Source organism: Dermacentor variabilis, chromosome 9 (genome assembly GCF_050947875.1).
Source record: "Dermacentor variabilis isolate Ectoservices chromosome 9, ASM5094787v1, whole genome shotgun sequence".
In the NCBI taxonomy this organism is placed as follows: Eukaryota; Metazoa; Arthropoda; class Arachnida; order Ixodida; family Ixodidae; genus Dermacentor; species Dermacentor variabilis.
In genome coordinates this window covers 4,795,186-4,816,644 of record NC_134576.1, presented here as the reverse complement: position 1 = coordinate 4,816,644, position 21,459 = coordinate 4,795,186, and the positions used below count along the sequence as shown (strand labels likewise).

Sequence of the window (21,459 nt, the reverse complement as noted above, 5' to 3'; positions counted from 1 at the left end):
GATGACAGCGTGGATGGAGAAGCCCTCGCATCAGCAATGGCAACGGCGATGGAGCAAACAGGACTGAGCCGAAAATCCCAATGGTGATTTGGCTCATCGCTGTATCATGAAGTACTTTGAGCAGACTGAGGGAGTGCCAGGGGAACGGGTGATGTACGAGTTTGCCAACGCTGTGTGCACTATTCGTTAACTACTCAACACAAAATGGCTACCCATAAAACAGAGGAGAATGGATGATTGTGAAAGAGGGGAGAAGGGAGCTTCCACACGCAGGGGTGGGGAAGAGTGAAGTTCCCTAGGCAATAACGAATCTTTGAATGGCGGAGAACCTTGCCTTGAGGCATAGTTTCACAGCAGTGAGTACCATGCTGCCGTGAAACCACACCTCAAGGTGAAATTCGCATATAATCTGTACCCCGACTTTGCTGTTAAATTTTTCGAAATTTTGGTCCTGGTTATAAGCGTAAAAATACAGTAATCGAATGCAATGTGCACACAATCTTCGAGAGTTCGAAATAAAAATGCGCCTGAATGTAATATTACTAGATATTTTTAAACTATGGCATGTCCTTGTGTTGACAATCAGAGAAAAAAGGAAAGACAAGCCCAATACATTGACATAGAATGCTTTTTGGCCGTGTTTTGCAGTGCATGTTGTTGGTAATTTGACTTGGAAGTACTAAAAAAAATATTCTATTCAATTCACACTAAAACTTCAATAATCGAATTCACATCGCACTAAACATTTTGCTATTTGCACAGCATTATTTATTATCGTCGTGCAGTATAGGACCAAGATAAGGCGTTTTTACTGTCCAGAGCTGCGAACACAGATCGCTACAAAGAACAGAAACGGCGGCACTGGTATCAACGACAGCTGACACGGGAACACCTTTAACAGTTACTTACATAAAGCATGCTTGCTGGGGAACAGGAGGAACTTGTGATGACCGACAGGAAGCAGTTTTCCCTCCAAAAACTGCAACAGTTAGTTTTCTGAGTGCTGGTCTGCAAGTTTGGCGAAGTGGTGATGTAGAGCGCTGATAGTGCGACAGAGAACGATGCCTGGCTGAACGGGAACTATGAGGTAGATTGAGGACAGCTGGATGAGACGGAGAATGCTGTTGAGGGAATGAGTACGGTCCGGGATAGGTGTCAGGTCGGTGGGTACGGTCTCTCTCATACTGAGCATAGCCTTGCCTGTCATTCTGCTGGCAAAGGCGGCTGAAACGAGATATATGGCCGGAAACCAGATGAGGTGAATGCCATTGAATGTCATAGGATGGCGCAGCAAGTGCTGTGGTACCCATAGAAGCCAAATAGTCTGTTAAGAACGGCCCGATGACATGCAAGTTTTGCCTGCCAGTTGCACCAACGGGCGTCATCTTTTCCTGGAGCGCCGCCGCAAACCTCTAGCCCCGGCGTCACCTCGTCGCCATTGTAACTAAACGGCCTCGTCATGATTGGGACTGAATGAGTTCGACGAAGCAGGCTCTGTGCCGCAACACAACACCACCAACCGGGTCGGCCACGAGCGGGGGAGTTGCCGTAGGAACATCGTCGGGGACGCCTTCCCACGCGCCGACCAAGACGCAGGGCAATGGCTACCCGGGCGCGCTACCCGGGTCAGCTCCGAGTTCTACGAAGCCCCTCTGACGTCGGCTCTGGACCGTGCACCTGTGTGTGCGCGTGTGTGTGTGTAAGCCGTCCCGGTGAGAGGCGGCCTGTTTACAATGACTGGACGAACGTTTCCGTCCCCTTGGAATCAAGGGGGGACCGAGTGTTTATAAGCCGCTGTTATGCGGATGCTCGACACTTTTCTTAAGCAGTCATGTTGGACTGAGACACTCTCTCAAGCAGTCATGTTAGACTGACGTACTTTCTCTCGAAGTCATGCTAGACTAATGAACTGCATGTAAATACTGTAAATAAACCCATATTCCTCGTTCTCGATGAGCAGTCGTTCCCTTCATCAACGTCCTCACCATGGATAAGTTGGACGACGGCATGGGCCAGCTACTTTCTAATTCATGGCGGACTCTAATCTTGACAACGGATCACGAGCGGTGGGATTGAGCCCCAATCCTGACAACTGGCTGACAGCGGTGAGATGGACTTTGCGACGTGGTTCTGTGTCTGCGGTGAGTGCTTGGTTCTTGCTTTGACTCCAGGAAAAAATGACGCCCGTTGGCGCAACTGGCAGGCAAAACTTGCACGTCATCAGGCCGTTCATGCTAAGTCGTATGTAACATCAGTAGGCACAGAGGTCATGGAAGGAGTTGGTAGCTGTGATGTGTGAATTCAATTTGGAGCTTTCCGTCTGTATGCAAGCTTTTGGCAATCTATCCATTAAGCGCAAAAACAAATTTGGCAAAAGCGTTCTCAGTAGTTGCCAGCATGTCGCCTGTGAAGCTAATCTCAGCTTCTGGTCACCATGCTAGCCAGTGACCTCACACACAATCACCGAAGCAGTTTACTGGTTCAGACATATCGAAAGTCACCTTGCCACGACGACCTGCTGCCTGCCACCATGTCAGCTGGCAGGGAATTTTTGTCACAGCCATACGACTAATCAAGGTCTAACAAGCAGTGCTTCATCAGTACTCAGTGGCAAAAGTTGCTGTTTGTTGCCAAGTCTAACAACATTTTAGTAGTGGCCGTACAACGTTCTTATGCAGTGAAATCACCACACCAGGAAAAGTGGGGGATAAGCGACAAATTGAACAGCAGGAAAATTCTTCAGAGCCGCCACGACTGTGCCAATGTGTGCGCTATGTTTGAAAAATTGACCGAGATACCATACATTGTCTGAAACTTCGGTCACTGTTTTATATTGGTAATACAGGAGAAAAGTGCAGTGTGGTTCGGCACCAACATGATCGCTCACTGCCAACTTAAAAGCAAGCCTGTCCCATAGCCTAAGCATCATGCATATGTCAGGGTGGAAGGTATTGAATATAGACAACAGCACACGAAAGAAACAGCAGTACGATCCAAACATAATTGGAGAGGCTTGACTCAGTCCACAGTGGAACTAATGCAGCCACTGTTCCATGCCATTCAACTTTCGGTGGTGCGGTAAAATGGCGCTTGAGACCTTAGTTCGCTTTTTGAAAGCGCAAGCAACCCATTTGGCACAGAGTGGGTGCAGAATTCTCATATTTTGCTGAAATGTACCACGATGTAGCAGGGTTCGCCTCTTGGTGCAGTGCCGAACTGCACTGAGTCACTGTAAATTAAATATTAAACTCCAACACAGATTCTTAAAAGTTTACCTCTTTGGTAGTCACACTTCTTTAGCTATATCTGATATACAGTCGACTTCCGTTAATTCGATCCCGAGAGGACCGACGAAACTGGTTGAGTTACCTAACAGGCCGAATTAAGTAAGACAAAACAAGTTATGCATGGCTCTGCTATTGCAAACACCGGAGCCCAGCGGAGCTGGGGGAAAACGAGTAAAGTAGTGCCAAACCGCACACAAGACACGCGAGTGCCGGCAACGCGTCCCTACGGCGTCTACTACGGCGTCCGCGATATGTGTGGCCAACGTCGTAGTAGCCACCACGGTTGTTTCCACTCTGCACAGAGCAGCAGGCAAGGAGGAAATTGAGGCCCCCAGCAGCTGCCGTACAAGAGCACCCCTCCTCCCTCGCACGCCCCCGGAGAGAGCACGCATTCAGGCCAGGTTCGTCGCTCGCGTGCACGCCGCTCCTTCTTCCCCGCTGGGCTCCACCCACCCTCGCCGTGTTGCTATGCTGCACGATGCTGTTTTTATATCCTGCTTTCACTCTCTCTCAGCTGTCTCTCCCCCAGCTCGGTGAAGCTGCAGATGTCAAGAGAAACCCAGCGAGGTTCTAACAGATCCACTGTAAAACGCCAAAACACGTCGTTGATTCACTTGGCAGTAATTGCATGTATTTGCTTTTAAAGTTAGCTTCGCCACAATATAGACATGTTGTGCGGTGAAGCATGTTAGACAACAAAAGAGCAACTTTACGGGAGATTGCACATGTTCCTTAATTTACACACGCACATACGCCATCTCCTGTCAGAGTATGAGCACAGAGACGCCTAACAAGCCTACTGGCAGGCCTTCAGAGTACAGATAGACTCTCCACTCTTTTGTTGGCCCTAAACGTCCTCTCAACTTGCGAAGTTTTTCATCTTACTGCCTTCCTTTTCACTAGCTTTCCTCAAACGATAAATGGTCTTGTATACAAGGCATGCATAATGGACGAAATGAGGGCTCAAATCGCCACGGAAACATCAGGAACAGCTATGAATGGCTGCCACTATGCTTATAGAGCATCTAAGTGCCTGTGCTGTGACCGGAGACAGTGCATCGTGTGTATAATTAAAGGGACACTAAAGGTTAATATTAAGTCAACGTGGACTGTTGAAATACCATCCCAGAAACCTCGAAACGCTTGTTTCGTGCGAAGAAGAGCCTTATTTTAATAGAAAATGCGTTCTGAAGCGTTCGTGTAGCTCTAGCGCAGTTCAAATCACCCGCCCTTCGATCAAGGAGTATTGACGTCATGGTCTCATAGTGACGTTGCGCCGTCGGTGAGTAAAGCGGCTCCCGCAGATGGCGCTACGGCTTTTCTGCACAAAACGCAAACGTGCGGCCAGATAGAGCCAGGACAGAGCCGAAAGCAGCGCGAAAGTGGAACTATGGTGGCTAGCGGAAGGGAAAGCGCACAACGATAAGCTGGTTCTTTATTTTATGACGCCAACTTCGACGCTCGTTCCAATGGATGACCCTGACAACGATACATTAGCTCGCAATGCTGGGCTCGAGTTCAGCGATTTAAGCACTGATGAATGTGACCTGCTGTTGAGGGCTCGCGCTGCCGGTGTTGTTGCGTACTACTACGACGACGGTTGCTTTGAAAGGCACTTCACGCGACTTCAGTAAGTCGGTGTTGAACTCGTAATCCTCTGGACGAAAGTGCAGCGAGCACACTACGTGATTTTTCAGCTCTTTGCCAGCGTGCTGTGGCAGAGGTACGGCACTTAACCACTTCGAACGGAGAGGTTCACTCGTTGGCACACAGTGATAAGTAACATTGGATTCGCCGCTGCAACTGCCCTTGGTAAGTTCCGCGGACCGTTCGCGCATCCCACGACATCACATGGACGTCGCATTCTCGCTGCTTGTTCCAAATGCAAGTTTCGCGAGCCAGCAGGACAACCGCAGCACGACGCGATAAAGAAACAACTGAAACTCCAAAGCGCGCGCGGCGCAAAGTCGAGCGCGCAGAGTCGAGCGAAAACAAAACCTTTCGATCGCCCATACTACTCAAGGGTAACGTCAAAATGTTATTTTTCTTAGAATCGAATAGAAGTAGACAAGTAGCATTTTCTTCCATCTTATAATCTAATGAAATGATCTTTTTAATACGAGTAGTTGAGTATAGTGACATAAATTATGATGAGGAGTGCTTTCGTCATCGGGCTAGTACCGGAATGTCACTGGGGGGTCTCAAATCGTGTCATGCATTTACCTCAATTTCTCGGTTACTAAAGCTCTGTTCGCGTTTATATTGACGCCTTAGACGTTCTAGAGCATTGTTTTATCACTTTAACTTGACTTTCTGGTAACCTTTAGTATTCCTTTAAGGAACGCATACTAAGCCCCGTGACAATGGCCCCGTTTTATTCTTGGTATGCTTCACCGAAAAACACAACTGTATTGTGGCGAAGCTGATTAGTCAAGCTGAAATTATCTGGCTAAGGCCAATTTTGAGATGGAAATAACAGAAGTTTGGGCCCATAAAAATGTGCGGGAGCCTGTAGGAACTTTTGGTCAGAATTGGATTAACTGAAAAATCGAATTACTGCAGTTGAACTAACAGTAGTCTACTGTATATAGCATGTTATTGTAACCATCATGATGTATTCAATGAATGATACTAAGTCTTCATGAAAGGACCATTGTAATGAAAGAGATAAAACACAGAACCAATAATGAAGGAAGATGGGGCAAAGACAGTATAACAGATGTAAGCTTTGTAATAGCCCCAGCAATGGCACGCTGGCCTAGGTCCCATCCACGGTGCAAGAATAGACAGGTCTCTCAACAACTCCGTCTGCGAAGCCCTGTTCGTGCTTCCTGCTGCTGGCAGCAAGGGTGCTACAATGCGTTGGAATCGCTGGAAGTGGAACATAACCCATAACCGATACAAATCTTGCATTGGCAACTGCCACCAGACTGACTTTGATGGAAGCACAGCAACCGTAGCTTCACAAGACGATGCCACAAACCACAAGAGAGCCATCACAGCAAGTGCATGAGGCGTGTATGCCCCGCTGGGGCCAAGGTTGATCAGCCAGCGGGCGGTGCCGGCTGCTGGGAGCATGAAGAAGTTTGTTAGCCTAGAGTTCATTTATTGTTTGAACAATCTCTTCTAATTTGCTAAGTTCGTTCAATAAATTGTTCTTTGTTCACATCAATTTCTGCTGCTTCTTCATGGTGAGGACTACTTTGGACCCTGCAAGTATTGAGGTCATCATTTTCTGTTGTCTGCTAGTGCCGTGAGGTGCTGTGTTTATGTATTTCCTTCAGCATATTTTGCTGCAGATGTCCTTGTAATGCACAAAGTTACTCTTCCTGAGCACTACTAGCACTTTCTGCTTGTGTATTACCATTACCCATGCTATTTACGGTAGAAAACTGAAAATGCAGGTGAAAATCACCTACAGGAGCCTCTGTTGGATCTTGATTTGCTCTACAGTCACCAATCATCACACAATGCCTTAGGTGGTGCCTTTCTCGAAGTTTTCCTGGTGCCTGTACATGTCAAGCTGTGCTTGCGTTGTCGCTGCCTTGATTATGCATCAAAGTGAGCTCTGTGGCATTGAAGCCATAGGTGCGCATTTGTTTTCAGATGTATGCTAACCCTCAGATTATCTCATATATGGGTATGGCTCCAACGAGCAGTAGTTTGTTTGCCTCTTCCGAGATTGTTGTGCTCAAAAACATTGTTTTCATGTTATTCGAGCTATCGCATGCATCATGCAAGTGACATTGGTGTCACCTGACACTGGTTGTCACCGAAACTTGTGTAATCTGATTGCATGTATGCACGACACAAATTGTGTAGTACTTTCTGGAAGACATGCGGGCACCAGCAATTACTCTTAAACCTTCAATGATTCAAGTATAAAAGCCAACCCGCTTGACCCACTGATCAGATTTTTGCCGATTGCCGGCTGTGTTCGCTGCTATCGTTGTTCTTTGAGTGTAGCCTGTTTCTGAGAGCACAGGTTCACCCAATAAAACACTAGTTCCATAATTCAGAGTTATGCAGCTTCCTTCACCGTCCCTACTACGTCACACCTGGTGGAGGTGCTTTGTGTTCATGTACCGAACAGGGTGTCTACCAAGTTGACATTTCCAAATTCCCCGAGTTTTCCAGGTTTTCCCTGAGTGCCTTTGAAAAATTCCCTGAGTGACACAGAACTTCATTTTATGTCAAGGCGTGTTGACACCATGTTGCCCAATGCTGCCACTCTCTAGTAAGTGTGTTAAAAAAAAGGAGACGCAATACAGTTTGAATAGTAAGGACTAATGTTTATTTTATTCAAACAGAAAACAGAAGGGTGGAGCTAGTAAAATGCTCAGCAAATAAAATATATTTAAAAAATGGTAAAAACCATTGCAAATCAAGTCGTACATCCTCAAATACAAATAAAAAGGAGGTGCATACAGAAAAAAATATTTCCGAATATGAGCAATTTCTATAAACTCCTAGCAAGCTCATGGGTATGAGGCCTGAACTTTGTCACAAGTGAGATTCTCTCTCAACAGTTGGTAAGCAAACCTCAACTGTCCTAACATACTCTCAGCCCACACACAACAATTCAGTGTTGTGTTTCACTGCTTTAAAGAGTTTATTTTGGTTTGGATGAGGGACACCTGCATCTCGGCTGATGCCAAAATGCAGGTGTTCTATTCTTTTTGAGGTCAAGCTCCTTCATAGAAGTTGCAGCACACTTTCTTTCCCATTCATTCCTCAATGCATAGGTAGTTTCTGTTCTCATCCTCCTTCCACTGGACATTCGTCCCATGGACCATTTGAAGCTCCCTCTTGGTCCAATTTTTTGTACTCCCTAGGGGCCGCGAAAACATCCGAAAAATGAGGCAGTTAGAAAAAAATGAATGCATGTTTTTTACTGCCCTTAAAGGGCCCTTCACCAGGCCACATATAAATTTCGGTTATATGCTGGAAGTTGTCATGCAACAGTACGCTCCCTCTAGTGTACTGCTGCAAAAATTTTTCAAACTGGTTCATTAATAGCCGAGATAGAAATATTTCAGTGCCACAAACCCATGATTTCAGGAGGCGAGGACCACTGCCAAGAGACACTCTTTCCACTTGCCTCGTCTAGCCTCCGCAAGCAAAATCCTTTCCCTGCATTCTCCCATACCGGAGTTCGAAGATCCCGTGACGCATGTGTCACGGGCTCGCCTTCCTTATTTTTCTCTATTTTTTTTCCTGTGCAGTGCACTTCTACTGACGGCGTCGCGCACGAGCTGTTGCATTTGTCTCGTTTCACGCAGCATGCAAAATCACATGCTGCGCACGAGAACACCTGACTAGCGGTACCGGCCAGTGCTACGTGAATACTGAGGAAGACACAAGCGGATCATAAAGCATGATCGCAAGCTTGAACGTTGTAGGAAATGACATACTTTCATTGTGTGCACGTGCAACTGCATGACGTGGGAACATGCAGACGAAATGGAAGTACAGCTCTCTTGCAGCAGTGTGAAGTAAAACAGGAACACGCAGACATCCTGTTTGTGTGTTTTATTATTTTTCGAAACTATATATCGTCTATTGAAGCAACAGATTACACAAATAACGGATGTTGCCTTGAATAATTCTCGAAGTCACGTGTCACTATGAGCGACGTCACAGCAGTGCGATGTCTGTAGGCGTACTTGTGCAATTATGTCCACTCTCCGACTGGGTGTAGGGCGCCCGCGAGGAGAAGGGCAGATGGCATTCGGCTTGAAATTTCAGCTCTTTCCGCGGCGCGTAGCGATGTAATACTTAGCAGACACGGTTGTTTGCGCGCATAGTACGCACGGCGCTTGTCGGCTCAAAATGGCCAGACCAGGTGAGGGGTCCTTTATGGGCTCAAATCGCTGCAGGCACATCCGAAAAAGTTCAGAAGGCCTGCCAGTGCACTAATTAGGTATGCGTGCTCGTACTGTGACAGGAGATGGCGGGTGCACACGTGTATAATTAAGGAATACTTACTGTGTCCCATGGCAATTGCCCCCGCACGACGCTTGTTATGCTTCACCGCAATACTTCCGCGTATGCTTCACCACCTAACACGGGTGTATGGAGGCGAAGCTTACTTTCAGAAACCATCATTGTGCAACGCGCCGTGCTTTCCGGGCTTCGAAACAAATCGCGAGGACCACGAAGAAGGAATGGGTGCTGTTGCTGACAACGGCGAATTCTTTCAATGAAAAACACGGCACAGAACGGCAAGAAGAATAATAGCGAATGTCGAAGCAGCTAGGCCTAGCGTTGCCGCGGTGTTGGCTACGGCTGCCAGCAGATACGCGTGCGAGAGCCCCGGTTCGAGACGGCAAGGTAATCAAAATGGCGGCGATGGTGGTGGCTTTAATTAATGCTGTTTCGGACCGGTGGTCACGGCAAAAAGTCCGAAAACTCGGACGGAAAAGGGTTCTCGCGTCCTAAATTTCAGACGTTTTCATACATTGACTCTATGGGGGACATCGTGGTGCCGCGAAGCCGTCCGAATTATCAGGCGTCAGAAAACCCTTTCCTTGAGGGCACACTGGCAACTCCTCCAGCGGATTACACGGCGTCAAAGAGGTTTCGTTCCAATTCCTCTCTTTTACTCGAGCCAGCATTAGGGCGACTTTCGTTCCATTTCAACAAAATTACTGCTTATTTCCCTGATAGAAGCACAAACTCCCCGAGTTTTCCCTGAGTATTTCCACACCATTCAAAATCCCTGAAAATTCCCGGTTTTCCCGGTTGGTAGACACCCTGGACAGACTCTCACACAAAACCATGATACAAACCCCAACCCGGAAGGCAATGCTAATGTCGCCAAGGACCAGTTAGGTAGCCGTATGTTACAAGGACTGCCCCCGGAACGCAGACTTTTGCCTGAGATGACCGGGAAGATCGTCGCCAAGTCAACAACAATCGCAGCTTCAGCGTCCCCCATCGTGCTTCAACAACCTTTGGAGCCACCTGCCTTCCATGGAGCTTCATCAGAAGATCCAGAAACCTGGATTGAGGCTTTCGGAGGGATCTCAGCCTTTAATAACTGGACCTCTGAGGACAAGCTGCGCCACATGTACTTTTCGTTGGAAGATGCTGTGAGGACATGGTTTGAGAACTGGGAGTCCACCCTTACAACTTGGGACCTGTTCTGCAGTAACTTCCTGAGAACTTTCACAAGCGTTGTTTGGAAAGAAAGCGCTGAAGTTCTATTGGAAGCCCAAGTGCACCTACCAAATGAGAATGCTGCCGTTTTACAAAAGAAATAAGCAGTCTATTTTGCCACGCCGACCCTGAAATATCCGAGGAGATGAAAGTTCGCCTACTCATGCGTGCCGTGAAGCAAGAACTTTTTGTGGGAATGATACGAAACCTACCGAAGACCGTTGAAGCATATTTTCGCGAGGCCACCACTATCGATAAAACTCTGGAATTGCTTAGAACGACCTTTGCAAAGCTGAATTGCAGAGCCGGCAATTCAAATGCTGCACTATCTCAGCAAACTGCGCCGAGGTTCAATCACGGGGCACCGATGACCTGCATGAGACCATCAGAGTGGTCGTGCGGGACGAGCTTCAAAAGTTGCTCCCTCCGTCACAGCCTCAAGTGGCTTCGATTGCCGATGCCATATGTGAGGATATCCAATAGCCACTCGGACTCCCTAAATCGCCGCAGTCTCAGCCGGAAGCAATGACAAACGCTGCCGTAGCCCGCCGTCACGTTCCCCCTTTGTAGCCATGCCAGGGCCCGGCAACGCCGCAGTTTCGTCGTCCACCGCCGCCGCCGCCAGCACGCCAACTCGTCACCCCATGCAGCATTTCAGACTGACATTTGGTGCGCCCCTGACCACCAGCCACTCTGCTATCACTGCGGAGAAGCAGGCCACGTCTACTGCCGATGCCCACACCGTGAGATGGGCGTACGAAGGTTTGCCATCAACGCACCACGTCTGCAGCTTGGTGAGAGGACACATGACATTGCCGACAACCTCGCCGCCACTCAGTGGAGCCCTCGATGACAGTCCGATTCGCCGTCACCAGAACGCTACTTGTCGCTGCAGCACCAACCGTACAGAGGACCGGCCTGTGGCAGGTCCTGTGTATGGTTTCCTGTGCTTTGTCAAGAAATTTTCATGCATCGCTAAGCCACTGACAGATTTAACTAAATGTGATATCGAGTTCAAGTGGGAAAGCACAGTTGTCACCGGTGCTTGCGCCCTTCGAAGAGGATGCCAATACAGAAATCCACACTAATGCCAGTAGCCTAGGTCTTGGTGGCATCCTAGTCCAGAGGAAAGATGGACTTGAACGAGTGATAGCCTACGCTAGCCGGTCACTGTCAAAAGTGGAAGGCAATTATTCTACGACCGAAAGGAATGCCTCGCCAACATTTCGGCTACAGCAAAATTCCACCCTTACCTATATGGCAAGCCATTCAACGTCATCAGTGACCATCACACGTGTTGGCAAGCAAAATTGAAAGACCCTTCAGAGCGCCTAGTGTGTTGGAGGCTCAAAAGGCAAGAATATGACATAACTTTAATCTACATGTCTGGACGAAAACACTCTGATGCCGACTGCCTATCACGCGCACCCACTGACCCGCCGCCACAAGATGATGAGGATGATGATGCCTTCCTTGGAACAATAAGCGTGGAAGACTTTGCTGAACCTCGTTGACTATTTGGAAGGAAACACCGACGTTGTCCCTAGGGCATTTAAGGGAGTATTGTGTTCGTTCTCACTTCAAAACAACCTACTCGTAAATAGAACTTCTCACCAGTCCGCCCAAACAACTTTCTTGTTCCCTCAATGCTGCGTCCATAAGCACTGCACGCCCTACATGACCATGCGATCGCTAGACATCTCGGATTCTCCTGGATGCTATCTAGGATACAGGATACTGGCCATGCCTGATCGCTGACGTCGCCTGTTACGTCAAGACATGCCGAGAGTGCCAGCAATACAAGACACGACCGACAAGGCCGGCGGGATTACTACAGCAGACCTGTGTCATGGCTACTGACTACCTTACCCGCTACACCGAAACGCAAGCTCTGCCTAAAGGTAGTGTTGCCGAAGTCGCTAAATTCTTTGTCGAGGACGTACTGCTGCGACATGGCACCTCAGAAGTCCTCATCACCGACAGAGGAAAGGCCTTTACTGCAGAGTTCACCCAAACAACTTTGCAACACAGCCAGACAAGTCACAGGAGGACAACTGCCTACCACCCACAGATGAATGGTCTTGCGGAGCATCTCAACGACTTTCACCAACATGCTCGCTATGTACGTCGATGACGAACACAAGATGTGGGATGCCGTCCTGCCATACCTAACCTTCGCATATAACATGGCGGTGCAAGGAACAATGGAGACCACACTGTTGAAGCTGGTTTGCAGTAGGAACCATACAACGACTCTCGATGCCATGCTGCTGCATGTCACTGACGAAGAGACTCCTGACATCGCCACCTATCTCCAGCGCACATAAGAAGCTTGACAGCTCGCCTGCCTGCGCATCAAGAACCAGCAGAGGACCGACAGCCGACACTACAACCTTCGACGATGCTACGTTGAGTACCAGCCTGGTGACAGTGTTTAGGTCTGGACTCTAATATGCCCGCAAGTACTTAGCGAGAAACTGTTATGCCGCTATTTCGGACCCTACACAATCATCCGACACATTGGCACACTGAATAGTTAAATGTGGTTTAGGGACGCAAAAACGGCTAAGGCTATGCTGCACCAAACACAGTGTTTTATAAAACTATTTAAGAGGAGAAAGGCTGTGTTAATGTATATTTTGTGTAAAAAGCCAGTGTCGTCTAGGAATTTACGCACGTCAGGTAATGGGACTATCGAATCATCTCCTAAAATTAAAGCAGGATGTCAAGGTATGTGCAGTTGATATAGGTTGTGCACAAGGTTCTTTGCACTTCCATATGTGTGCATGTGAATAATATATGCATAACTGTTAGTGGTTCTTGGCATTTCTCACATGTTGGTACGTCTTATTTTGTAAGTAAATAATTGTGTGTGAGGTGCGTGTGCCCAATGTGTAGTCGGCATAGAACCACTACTGGTAGTTACACAACTTCCACTCACCAAGTACGGGTTTAGTGAGATGTTGCTTGTTACCTGTACAATGGTCCCATTCATGTTGCCACTTTGACATTAAGGCCCTCCTAATTGCACGAATACCATCTTTATATGGAAGTGTTGTGCTTATTATGTCTTTGTACGCTGCCATTGATGCACATCTATCAGCTGCTTTGTTACCCGGTATCCTAACATGGCTTGGTACCAGCAGAAACGAATTGATCTCCCGTATTTGTCAAGCGCGACCATGTGTAGTATATCCCCTAGCACGGGTTCATACTCAGATTTCATATGTAGAGCTTTCAGTGTACTTAAGGAATCAGTGTATATGACTGTGCTTTTGTGTTTGCCCGTGATAATACCTTTAACTACAACACGTACAGCATAAACTTCAGCAGCGAAAACAGAGGAATGTTTGGTAGACAAATATTTGTTTCCCAAATTTTAGTTACGGCCCCTACACCCACGTGTTCTTTTTGTTTTAGAGCCATCAGTGTAGAATTTCATGTTGTTTTGATATTAGTCCTGAAGAGCATGAAATTCTTGTATAACGTGTTCGTGTGGGGTGTCTCTTTTCTTTAAATGTGTTAATGTCCAGTTCCATAACTATGTGAAATCGTACCACGGGGGAAATCGCTGTGGTTTTTTGGCAACCTGGAGAGCTTCCAGAGAGATGTCATACTCCCAACAATATTCCTCATATCGCAGGACAAGCGGCCTAGTTATGTTCGGTTTATTTGTGTAGTGTAAGCATCAGTCCCATTGTGCGATGATGCAGCATATGTGTTGTGGTGAGGACTGAACTTTGGGCACATAGAAAAAAGTGCGTAATGCACTGCACTGCTGTAAGGGAGGTTCATTACACTCAACGTATAAACTTGGGACAGGTGATGTTCGGTAGGCCCCATTTGCCAGTCGCAGCCCCAAGTTATGTACTCGATCAAGTCGTCGAATACTGTCTGGCTGAGCCATAAACCATGCAGCCGTAGTCTAGAATGCTGTGCACAAGAGACCGGTAGATACGTAAAAGACACGTTCGGTCGGAACCCTGATGCTTATGAGATAAAAATTTTGGGATATTTAACGCTTTATTTCCCTTAATTTTTAGTGCTTTTATGTGAGCTAGGAAGTTTAGTTTGGTGTCAAAGGTTACTCCTAAAAACTTATGGTCTTGTTTCACTGGCAGTATGGCATCATTCAATCTTAGGACTGGATCGCTGTGTAGCCCTCGTTTCTGAGAGAACAAAACAGCAACTGTTTTCTGTGTGGAGAAACGGAAACCATTTTTGTTAGCCCATTGTGTAAGTTTATTTATTGTGACTTGAAGCTGCCTTTCACAGGTTGGCAAATCTGAAGCACGGCAAGCCACTTGGAGATTGTCTACGTATACAGGATGCATAAAGACAACGGTATAATCTTATTAACTGAGTTCATTTTTACTATAAAGAGTGTTGTGCTGAGAACACAGCCTTGTGGAACGCCATTTTCCTGTGTAAATGTACGAGAATGTACTGAACCCAGATGCACCTGAAATGTTCTATTAGACATAAAATCAGCAAGGCAGTTAAGCATTTTACCATGGATGCAGAGGTCAGCCAGGTCTATTAAAATTCTATATCTCCACATGGTATACAGGCTTTTTCTAAGTTGAAGAAAACTGCAAGACAGTGTTGCAAATGTCATGTTCTAGACGGACAAGATGGTCAGTAGTTGAGCAACCCTTTTTATATCCACACTGGTGGATATAAGGTTTCTTGATTCTAAAATAAACGAGTCTTATATGAATAATTCCAAACAGCTTGTGAGGTCAATGGGTCTGTAGCTGCTTGCAGATGTTGGGGATTTACCGGCTTTTAGAAATGGAACTACAATTGTCTTTTTCCACTCTTCCAGCATTACACCAGATTCGAAGAAGACGTTGAAAAATTTTAGGAGAGCATCTACAGATGCTAGAGATAGATGAACCAGCATGGCGTAGTGAATATGGTCGTGACCTGGTGCTGTTCTTTTCCCTGCAGAAAGGACTTGTTGTGTGAGGGGGGAATTGTACAGTTCCTTTGACACGCCAGTAGTGGTCAGCTTCTGTTTTTCAGCAGACTGTTAGTACTTTAAAAATTCCTTTGTATATTTCACTGAACTGGATAAACCATAAGAATGTTCGCCAAGTATATCTGCCTGTTCTTGTGTGCCTCGACTTGTAAGTAACAGTATTGTGTAAGATAAGTAATTTCCCCGAAACTTTCCAACCTGTTCCCACATTCGTTTAGACATGACTGAACTGTTTATTGAAGATACATATTTTTTCCATGATGATTTTTCTGCCTGCCTTCGGATAAATCGTGCTTTGGCTTTGGCCTGTTTAAAGCATAAGAGGTTGGTATAGGTGGAGTGTCTTTGTAAGATTCCCCAGGCCCTATTTTGAAGCTTTTTTGCTTTTGTACACTCAGGAGTCCACCAGGGATAGATATTTTTGCACACAAGGCCAGATGGCTGCGGTATTGCCTTTTCTGCTGCTGAAATTAAAACTGCCATAAAATTCTCATTAATTTCATTTACGCTGAGTTCACTTGAAAATACTTCCTTGAGTTTTGCATGTTTCACGAAAAAGCGGCCAGTTGGCAAGATGTATTTTCCAGTGACGAGGTTTAAAATTTGTAATGGGCAGTGATGATGCGTGTTTGATGACAGCAGGTAGATTATCGCTGCCATATGAGGTGTTCAGGACTTCCCATTTAAAACCACTAAATATACATGGTGAGGAAAAGGCTAAATCTAGGCAACTAAAATTCCGTGAAGTAGGCGAGAAATAGGTTGGCATACCTGAGTTTAAAAGACACATGTTATTAGATAAAACAAAATCTTCAATAAGCTGCCCTCGTTGGTCAGTTTTATCACTGTGCTAAAGAGTAGAGTGAGCATTAAAGTCTCCCACTAAAAGAAAAGGCTCCAGCAACTGGTCAATTGAATTTTCCAGGTCTCAAGTAGCAAAATGGGTATGGGGAGGAATGTACAAGGAACAGATGGTGACAGTCTTAAATGATAAAATGGTGCCAGCTACAGCCTTGTATGGAGTATTTAGTAGAACGTTCCGTGTGGGGCATTTCGCCTTGAACAACAATAGCGACACCTTCCGATAGATGGCTGGAGTGCTCGCAGTCCTTTCGTACGACAGTAAAACTTTTAAGAAGACGTGTATTTTTGGGGCTAAGTTCGTTTCTTGAAGGCAGAATGCTACTGGTGATAACCTATTTATGATGTCTTTGATGTCACCTAGATTGTGAATTAGGCCTCTGCAATATCAATGACCAATCAGCTTACTGTCCGTTGCCTACAAAGTATTTACTAAGGCAATCGCAAATAGAATGAGGAACACCTTAGACTTCTGTCAACCAAAGGACCAGGCAGGATTCCGTAAAGGCTACTCAACCATAGACCATATTCACACTATCAATCAGGTGATAGAGAAATGTGCGGAATATAACCAACCCTTATATATAGCTTTCATTGATTACGAGAAAGCGTTTGATTCAGTCGAAACCTCAGCAGTCATAGAGGCATTACGGAATTAGGGTGTAGACAAGCCGTATGTAAAAATACTAAAAGATATTCACACGTGCACTTGCCTATCTTTATCGGGCGACCATGTTTCACCACCTAACAAATGTTATCGATGCTTCTATCCACTGTCTGTTGTCGCCGAAACTCGTGTTATCTCATTTCATCACGTGACGCGAACGGTGTAGAACTTTGTGGAAGACACGCGGGTCCCAGCGATTAGTATGGAACATTCGACGATTGCTGTATAAAAGCCAACGCGCTTGACCCGCTGATCAGATTTTCGCCGATCGCCGAGTGTGTTCGCCGCTATCGTTGTTCTTTTGAGTGTAGCCTGCTTTTGAGGGCACAAGTTCGCCCAATAAAATGCGTTTCTATAATCACAGTTTTGCTGCCTTCTTCACCGTCACTACTACGTGACATCTAGTGGAGGTGCTTTAGGTTCAGGTACTGGACGCCCCCGACAAGCCGTAATCCAAGCCCGGACCGCAATGACAACACCAACGTCATCTCAGAACATCGAGCAAGCTATCGGCTACAGCAGATGCCCCCGCAACACGGAATCCTACCACAGACGACCAAGAAGATCGTCCAGAGATGACCAAGAAGACAGCCCTAATGGAAGCCACAGCGGCCCCAATAATTCTGCAGCAGCCCAGGGAGCCACCGACGTCCTGCGGTTCCACATTTGAGGACCCGGAAAGATGGCTAGACGTATGAGAGGGTAGCTACGTTTAACAGTTGGGACAGCGACGACAAGCTGCGACATGTCTACTTCACATCGGAAGACGCCGCCAGGACTTGGTTCGAGAATCGAGAAGCCACCTTAATGACATGTGACCTGTTCCTAAGCGGCTTCTTGCAAACATTTACAAGTGTCATGTGAAAAGAGCGAGCCCAAGCTCTACTAGAAACCAGAGTGCAGCTGCCAAATGAGACGATCGCGATCTTAGCGGAGGAGATGGCCCGTCTTTTCCAGCACGCCGATCCGGAAATGTCGGAGGAGAAAGAAGTCCGCTTCCTGATGTGGGGCATCAAGCAAGAACTTTTCCCTGGACTTATTCACAACCTGCCGAAGACCATAGCTCAGTTTTCTGCAGAGGCATCGACGATGGAGAAAACTCTAGAAATGCGCACCAGGCAATATAACCGCCAGGTGTTCATGCCGCAGTACGCCTTCCAAGACGACCTTCCAGAGACCATCAGGGCCATTGTGCGTGAAGAACTGCGCAAGGTCTTGTTTTTGTCACAGCCTCAAGTGGCCTCGATCGCCAACATCGTGAAAGATGAGGTTCAGTGATCGCTTGGAGTTCCTGAGGTGCAACCTCAATTACCGCAGCCCCAGCCAGAAGCGATGACCTTCGCCGCTGTCGCACGCCGTCAAGGGCCCCTTTCGCGACCGCGCCAGGTCCCTGTAATGCCGCAATTCCATCGTCCGCCACTACCGCCGCCAGCACGCCCACCCGTAGCCCTGCGCACCTACATGAGGAAGACAGACATTTGGCGAGCCCCCAACCACCGCCCGCTCTGCTATCACTGCAGAGAAGCCGGCCATGTGTACCACCGATGCCCACACCGCGACTTGGGGCTGAGAGTGTTCACAGTCAACGCGCCGCATCCACTGCTTGGGGAGCGCCCACGTGACATCACCAACTACCTAGCCGCCACTCAGTGGAACACTCGACGACCGTCCCGTTCGCCGTCACCAGGCCACTACCTGTCGCTGCAACGACGATCGTACGCTGGCCTAGCTTTGGGCCAGTTCGTCAGCCCATATCCGGAAAACTAAAAGCAGCAACCGATGGAGGTGCGGTTGCTGTTCGTCGAACTAACGAAGATCCTCCGGTGCCGCTGAAGACACCGAAAAGACTATCTCGACGACATAACAACGATGACACACCACCGCCTCGACGAAGTCTGGCAGCAAAGAACACGCTGATGAAAGACGACCTGACGACGCGATGTTCCAGCCACAGGTCTATGCGACGCAGCCGTGATCTGACACCAAGACCTAACTGTAACGCAAGACAAAGAACCACCGACCTCGACTTACTTCTCGACGGCCACGCAGTCACTGCCTTAGTCGACACAGGGGCCGATTACTCCGCAATGAGTGGACACATCGCCGCCCAGTTGAGGAAGGTTAAGACTGCATGGGAGGGCCCCAAATTCAGACCGCTGGAGGACACCTCATTACGCCGACTGGAATCTGCACGGCAAGAATGACCGTTCATGACTGGACTTACCCTGCCACCTTCGTTATCCTCCAACAGTGTTCACAAGACGTCATTCTTCGCATGGATTTCCTGAACCAACACGGCACAATCATCGACCTGAAGTCAAAGTCAATAACGCTGTCGGAAGGTCAAGCTATACTGCCGGAGAGCCCTCATAGTCACCACGCATTGGGTGTGCTCGAAGATCAACTGAGCATCCTGCTTCGCTCCAGCATTGTTATTTCGGTCGACACCGAAACACCCGCTGACGTAGAAGGCGTCATCGAAGGCGACCAACGTCTACTGCTCGACCGTGAAATTTGCGTCCCAAGAGGGATCGCTCGACTGCGCAGAGGAAACACGAAAGTGTTGCTGACAAACTTCAGCCAGGAGTTCAAGCACATCAACAAGGGCACGGCGATCGCATACATAGAGGAAATTCTGGAGACCAGCAATGCGTTGATTCTGCCGCATCTTCCCCGACGACCGTAGTTCCCGAGCACGACTTTGACATAAATCCAAGTCTCCCCGTGATTAACCCTTTACTGCACCTTGTTGCATTTACGCAACATTCTGATGAACGGCGTTAAAAACCGAAGCAAGGTCAGTTTGGAGCTTCCTGTACACGTTGTTGCATATCCGCAACATTGGTTTGTAAAACGTGGCACTTTGTGTTGCAATCTGTGCCAATTCTTTGCATCTTCTACCAAAACAAACGCGGCGGAGGCTGCGCGCGTCCACGAGCAGTGATATAGGTAAGTTTTACAAATTGTAAATGTATTTCTCCATAAGATAAAGCGCAAAAAAATTGTTACGCTATGCTCCACATCCTTCTGACTCTGTAGGTTCAAAAAAACATTGTAATTTCGGAATAGTTTGTTCCTGGCGACAGAACGTTGCTATGTTGCACAAATGCAACAACGTGTACATGGTTTATTTTCTTCGGAATAGTGAAATGGCTCCGAAACGCTGGTATGGCCCAGCAATTCCTCCTGATAGTGAAGGCAGTGACTATTCAATTAGTCACGACAGCCACGAGTGTAAGTCCATTTCGATTCAATATGTGGACAAGATGTTCTCTGGTCAAATTTCCTTTTTTATTTTCAAACGTGCGCTGTGCCTCCGCACGTTGCCGTGTCACGTCGTCACGGGCACAGCTTTACGTCTGTGCTTCGATGTTCTGCATTTTGACAATAACCCGAAAACACTGCATTGTTTCCTGGCTGGACGGGAATCTGCATGACGTACTGCACGAAGTGTGGGAACCACCTGTGCTGCACAAGCATGTAGAAGTGCTTCTCTTTGTTCCACAGTAAATCATAGGTGCACCAATGATTGTCTCGTGCAAATAAGCATCTGAGTATGAATCGCACTAAATCTATCTTTTACTTTCAACTTCTTCTTTATTTGCACATTGTTGCAAATATGCAACATACCCTTTTTCTGCAAATTGAAACCACAGACATTCGCTAAAGTAAGTTTCCATGAGAGTACAGGTACTATTATGCTGCCCTACAACTCCATGAATAATATTTTGAGGAAACAAAACATTGTGCAGTAATGGGTTAAGCAGCAACAGCTCAGAAGTCTGCATCGATGATGAAGAAGTCTGCATCGATGAAGACTGCTTTTCGACGTAATTAAGAATTCGACAAACACCAGTTGCAAAGCATCCCATAATAACCGAAGGGTGCGCTCGACCACTCCGCAGAGCCTTCACCGAGTTTCGACGCGAGAACGCGAAGCTATAAGACAACAAGTCGACGAAATGCTACACGGCGACATCATCCAGCTGTCGAAAAGCCCATGGATGTCTCCTGTTGTTTTAGTGAAGAAAAAGGATGGAACCCTACATTTCTGCGTCGATCATCGTCGACTAAACAAGATCACGAAGAAGGACGTACACCCTCTTCCACATATAGACGACGCATTGGATCGGCTCTGCAACGCTAAATACTTCTCGTCGATGGACCTCAAGTCTGGCTACCAGCAAATAGAAGTCAACGAGAGAGATCGCGAAAAGACCGCCTTCATCATGCGAGACGGCCTCTATGAGTTCAAGGTTATGCCACTGGGACTCTGCTCAGCGCTTGCAACGTTCCAGCGCATGATGGACACGGTTTTAGGGGGATTGAAGTGGCAGACCTGTCTTGTTTACTTAGAGGACGTCGTCATCTTCGCCGGAAATTTCGACGATCACCTTAGGCGGCTTGCGACAGTACTCGAGGCCATCAAAACATCAGGGCTCACTCTGAAGCCGGAAAAATGCCGCTTCGCTTACGATGAGCTTCTGTCCCTAGGCCAC

General features: G+C 47.3%; 1 protein-coding gene across 20 annotated transcripts in view; it reads right to left on the bottom strand.

Annotated features, from left to right (window-relative positions):
- LOC142558589 (G-protein coupled receptor-associated protein LMBRD2) overlaps positions 1-21,459 on the bottom strand; it is a 397,689-nt gene that overhangs the window by 82,419 nt on the left and 293,811 nt on the right. The window contains exon 13 of one of the 20 annotated variants that reach the window (XM_075670728.1): positions 724-3,826. The exons of the other annotated variants lie outside the window; for them this stretch is intronic. Coding sequence (XP_075526843.1) covers positions 3,798-3,826 — 29 coding nt within the window. The 3' untranslated portion in view covers positions 724-3,797. Of the gene's footprint in view, positions 1-723; positions 3,827-21,459 lie in introns of those variants that run through there. 20 annotated transcript variants of the gene reach the window in all.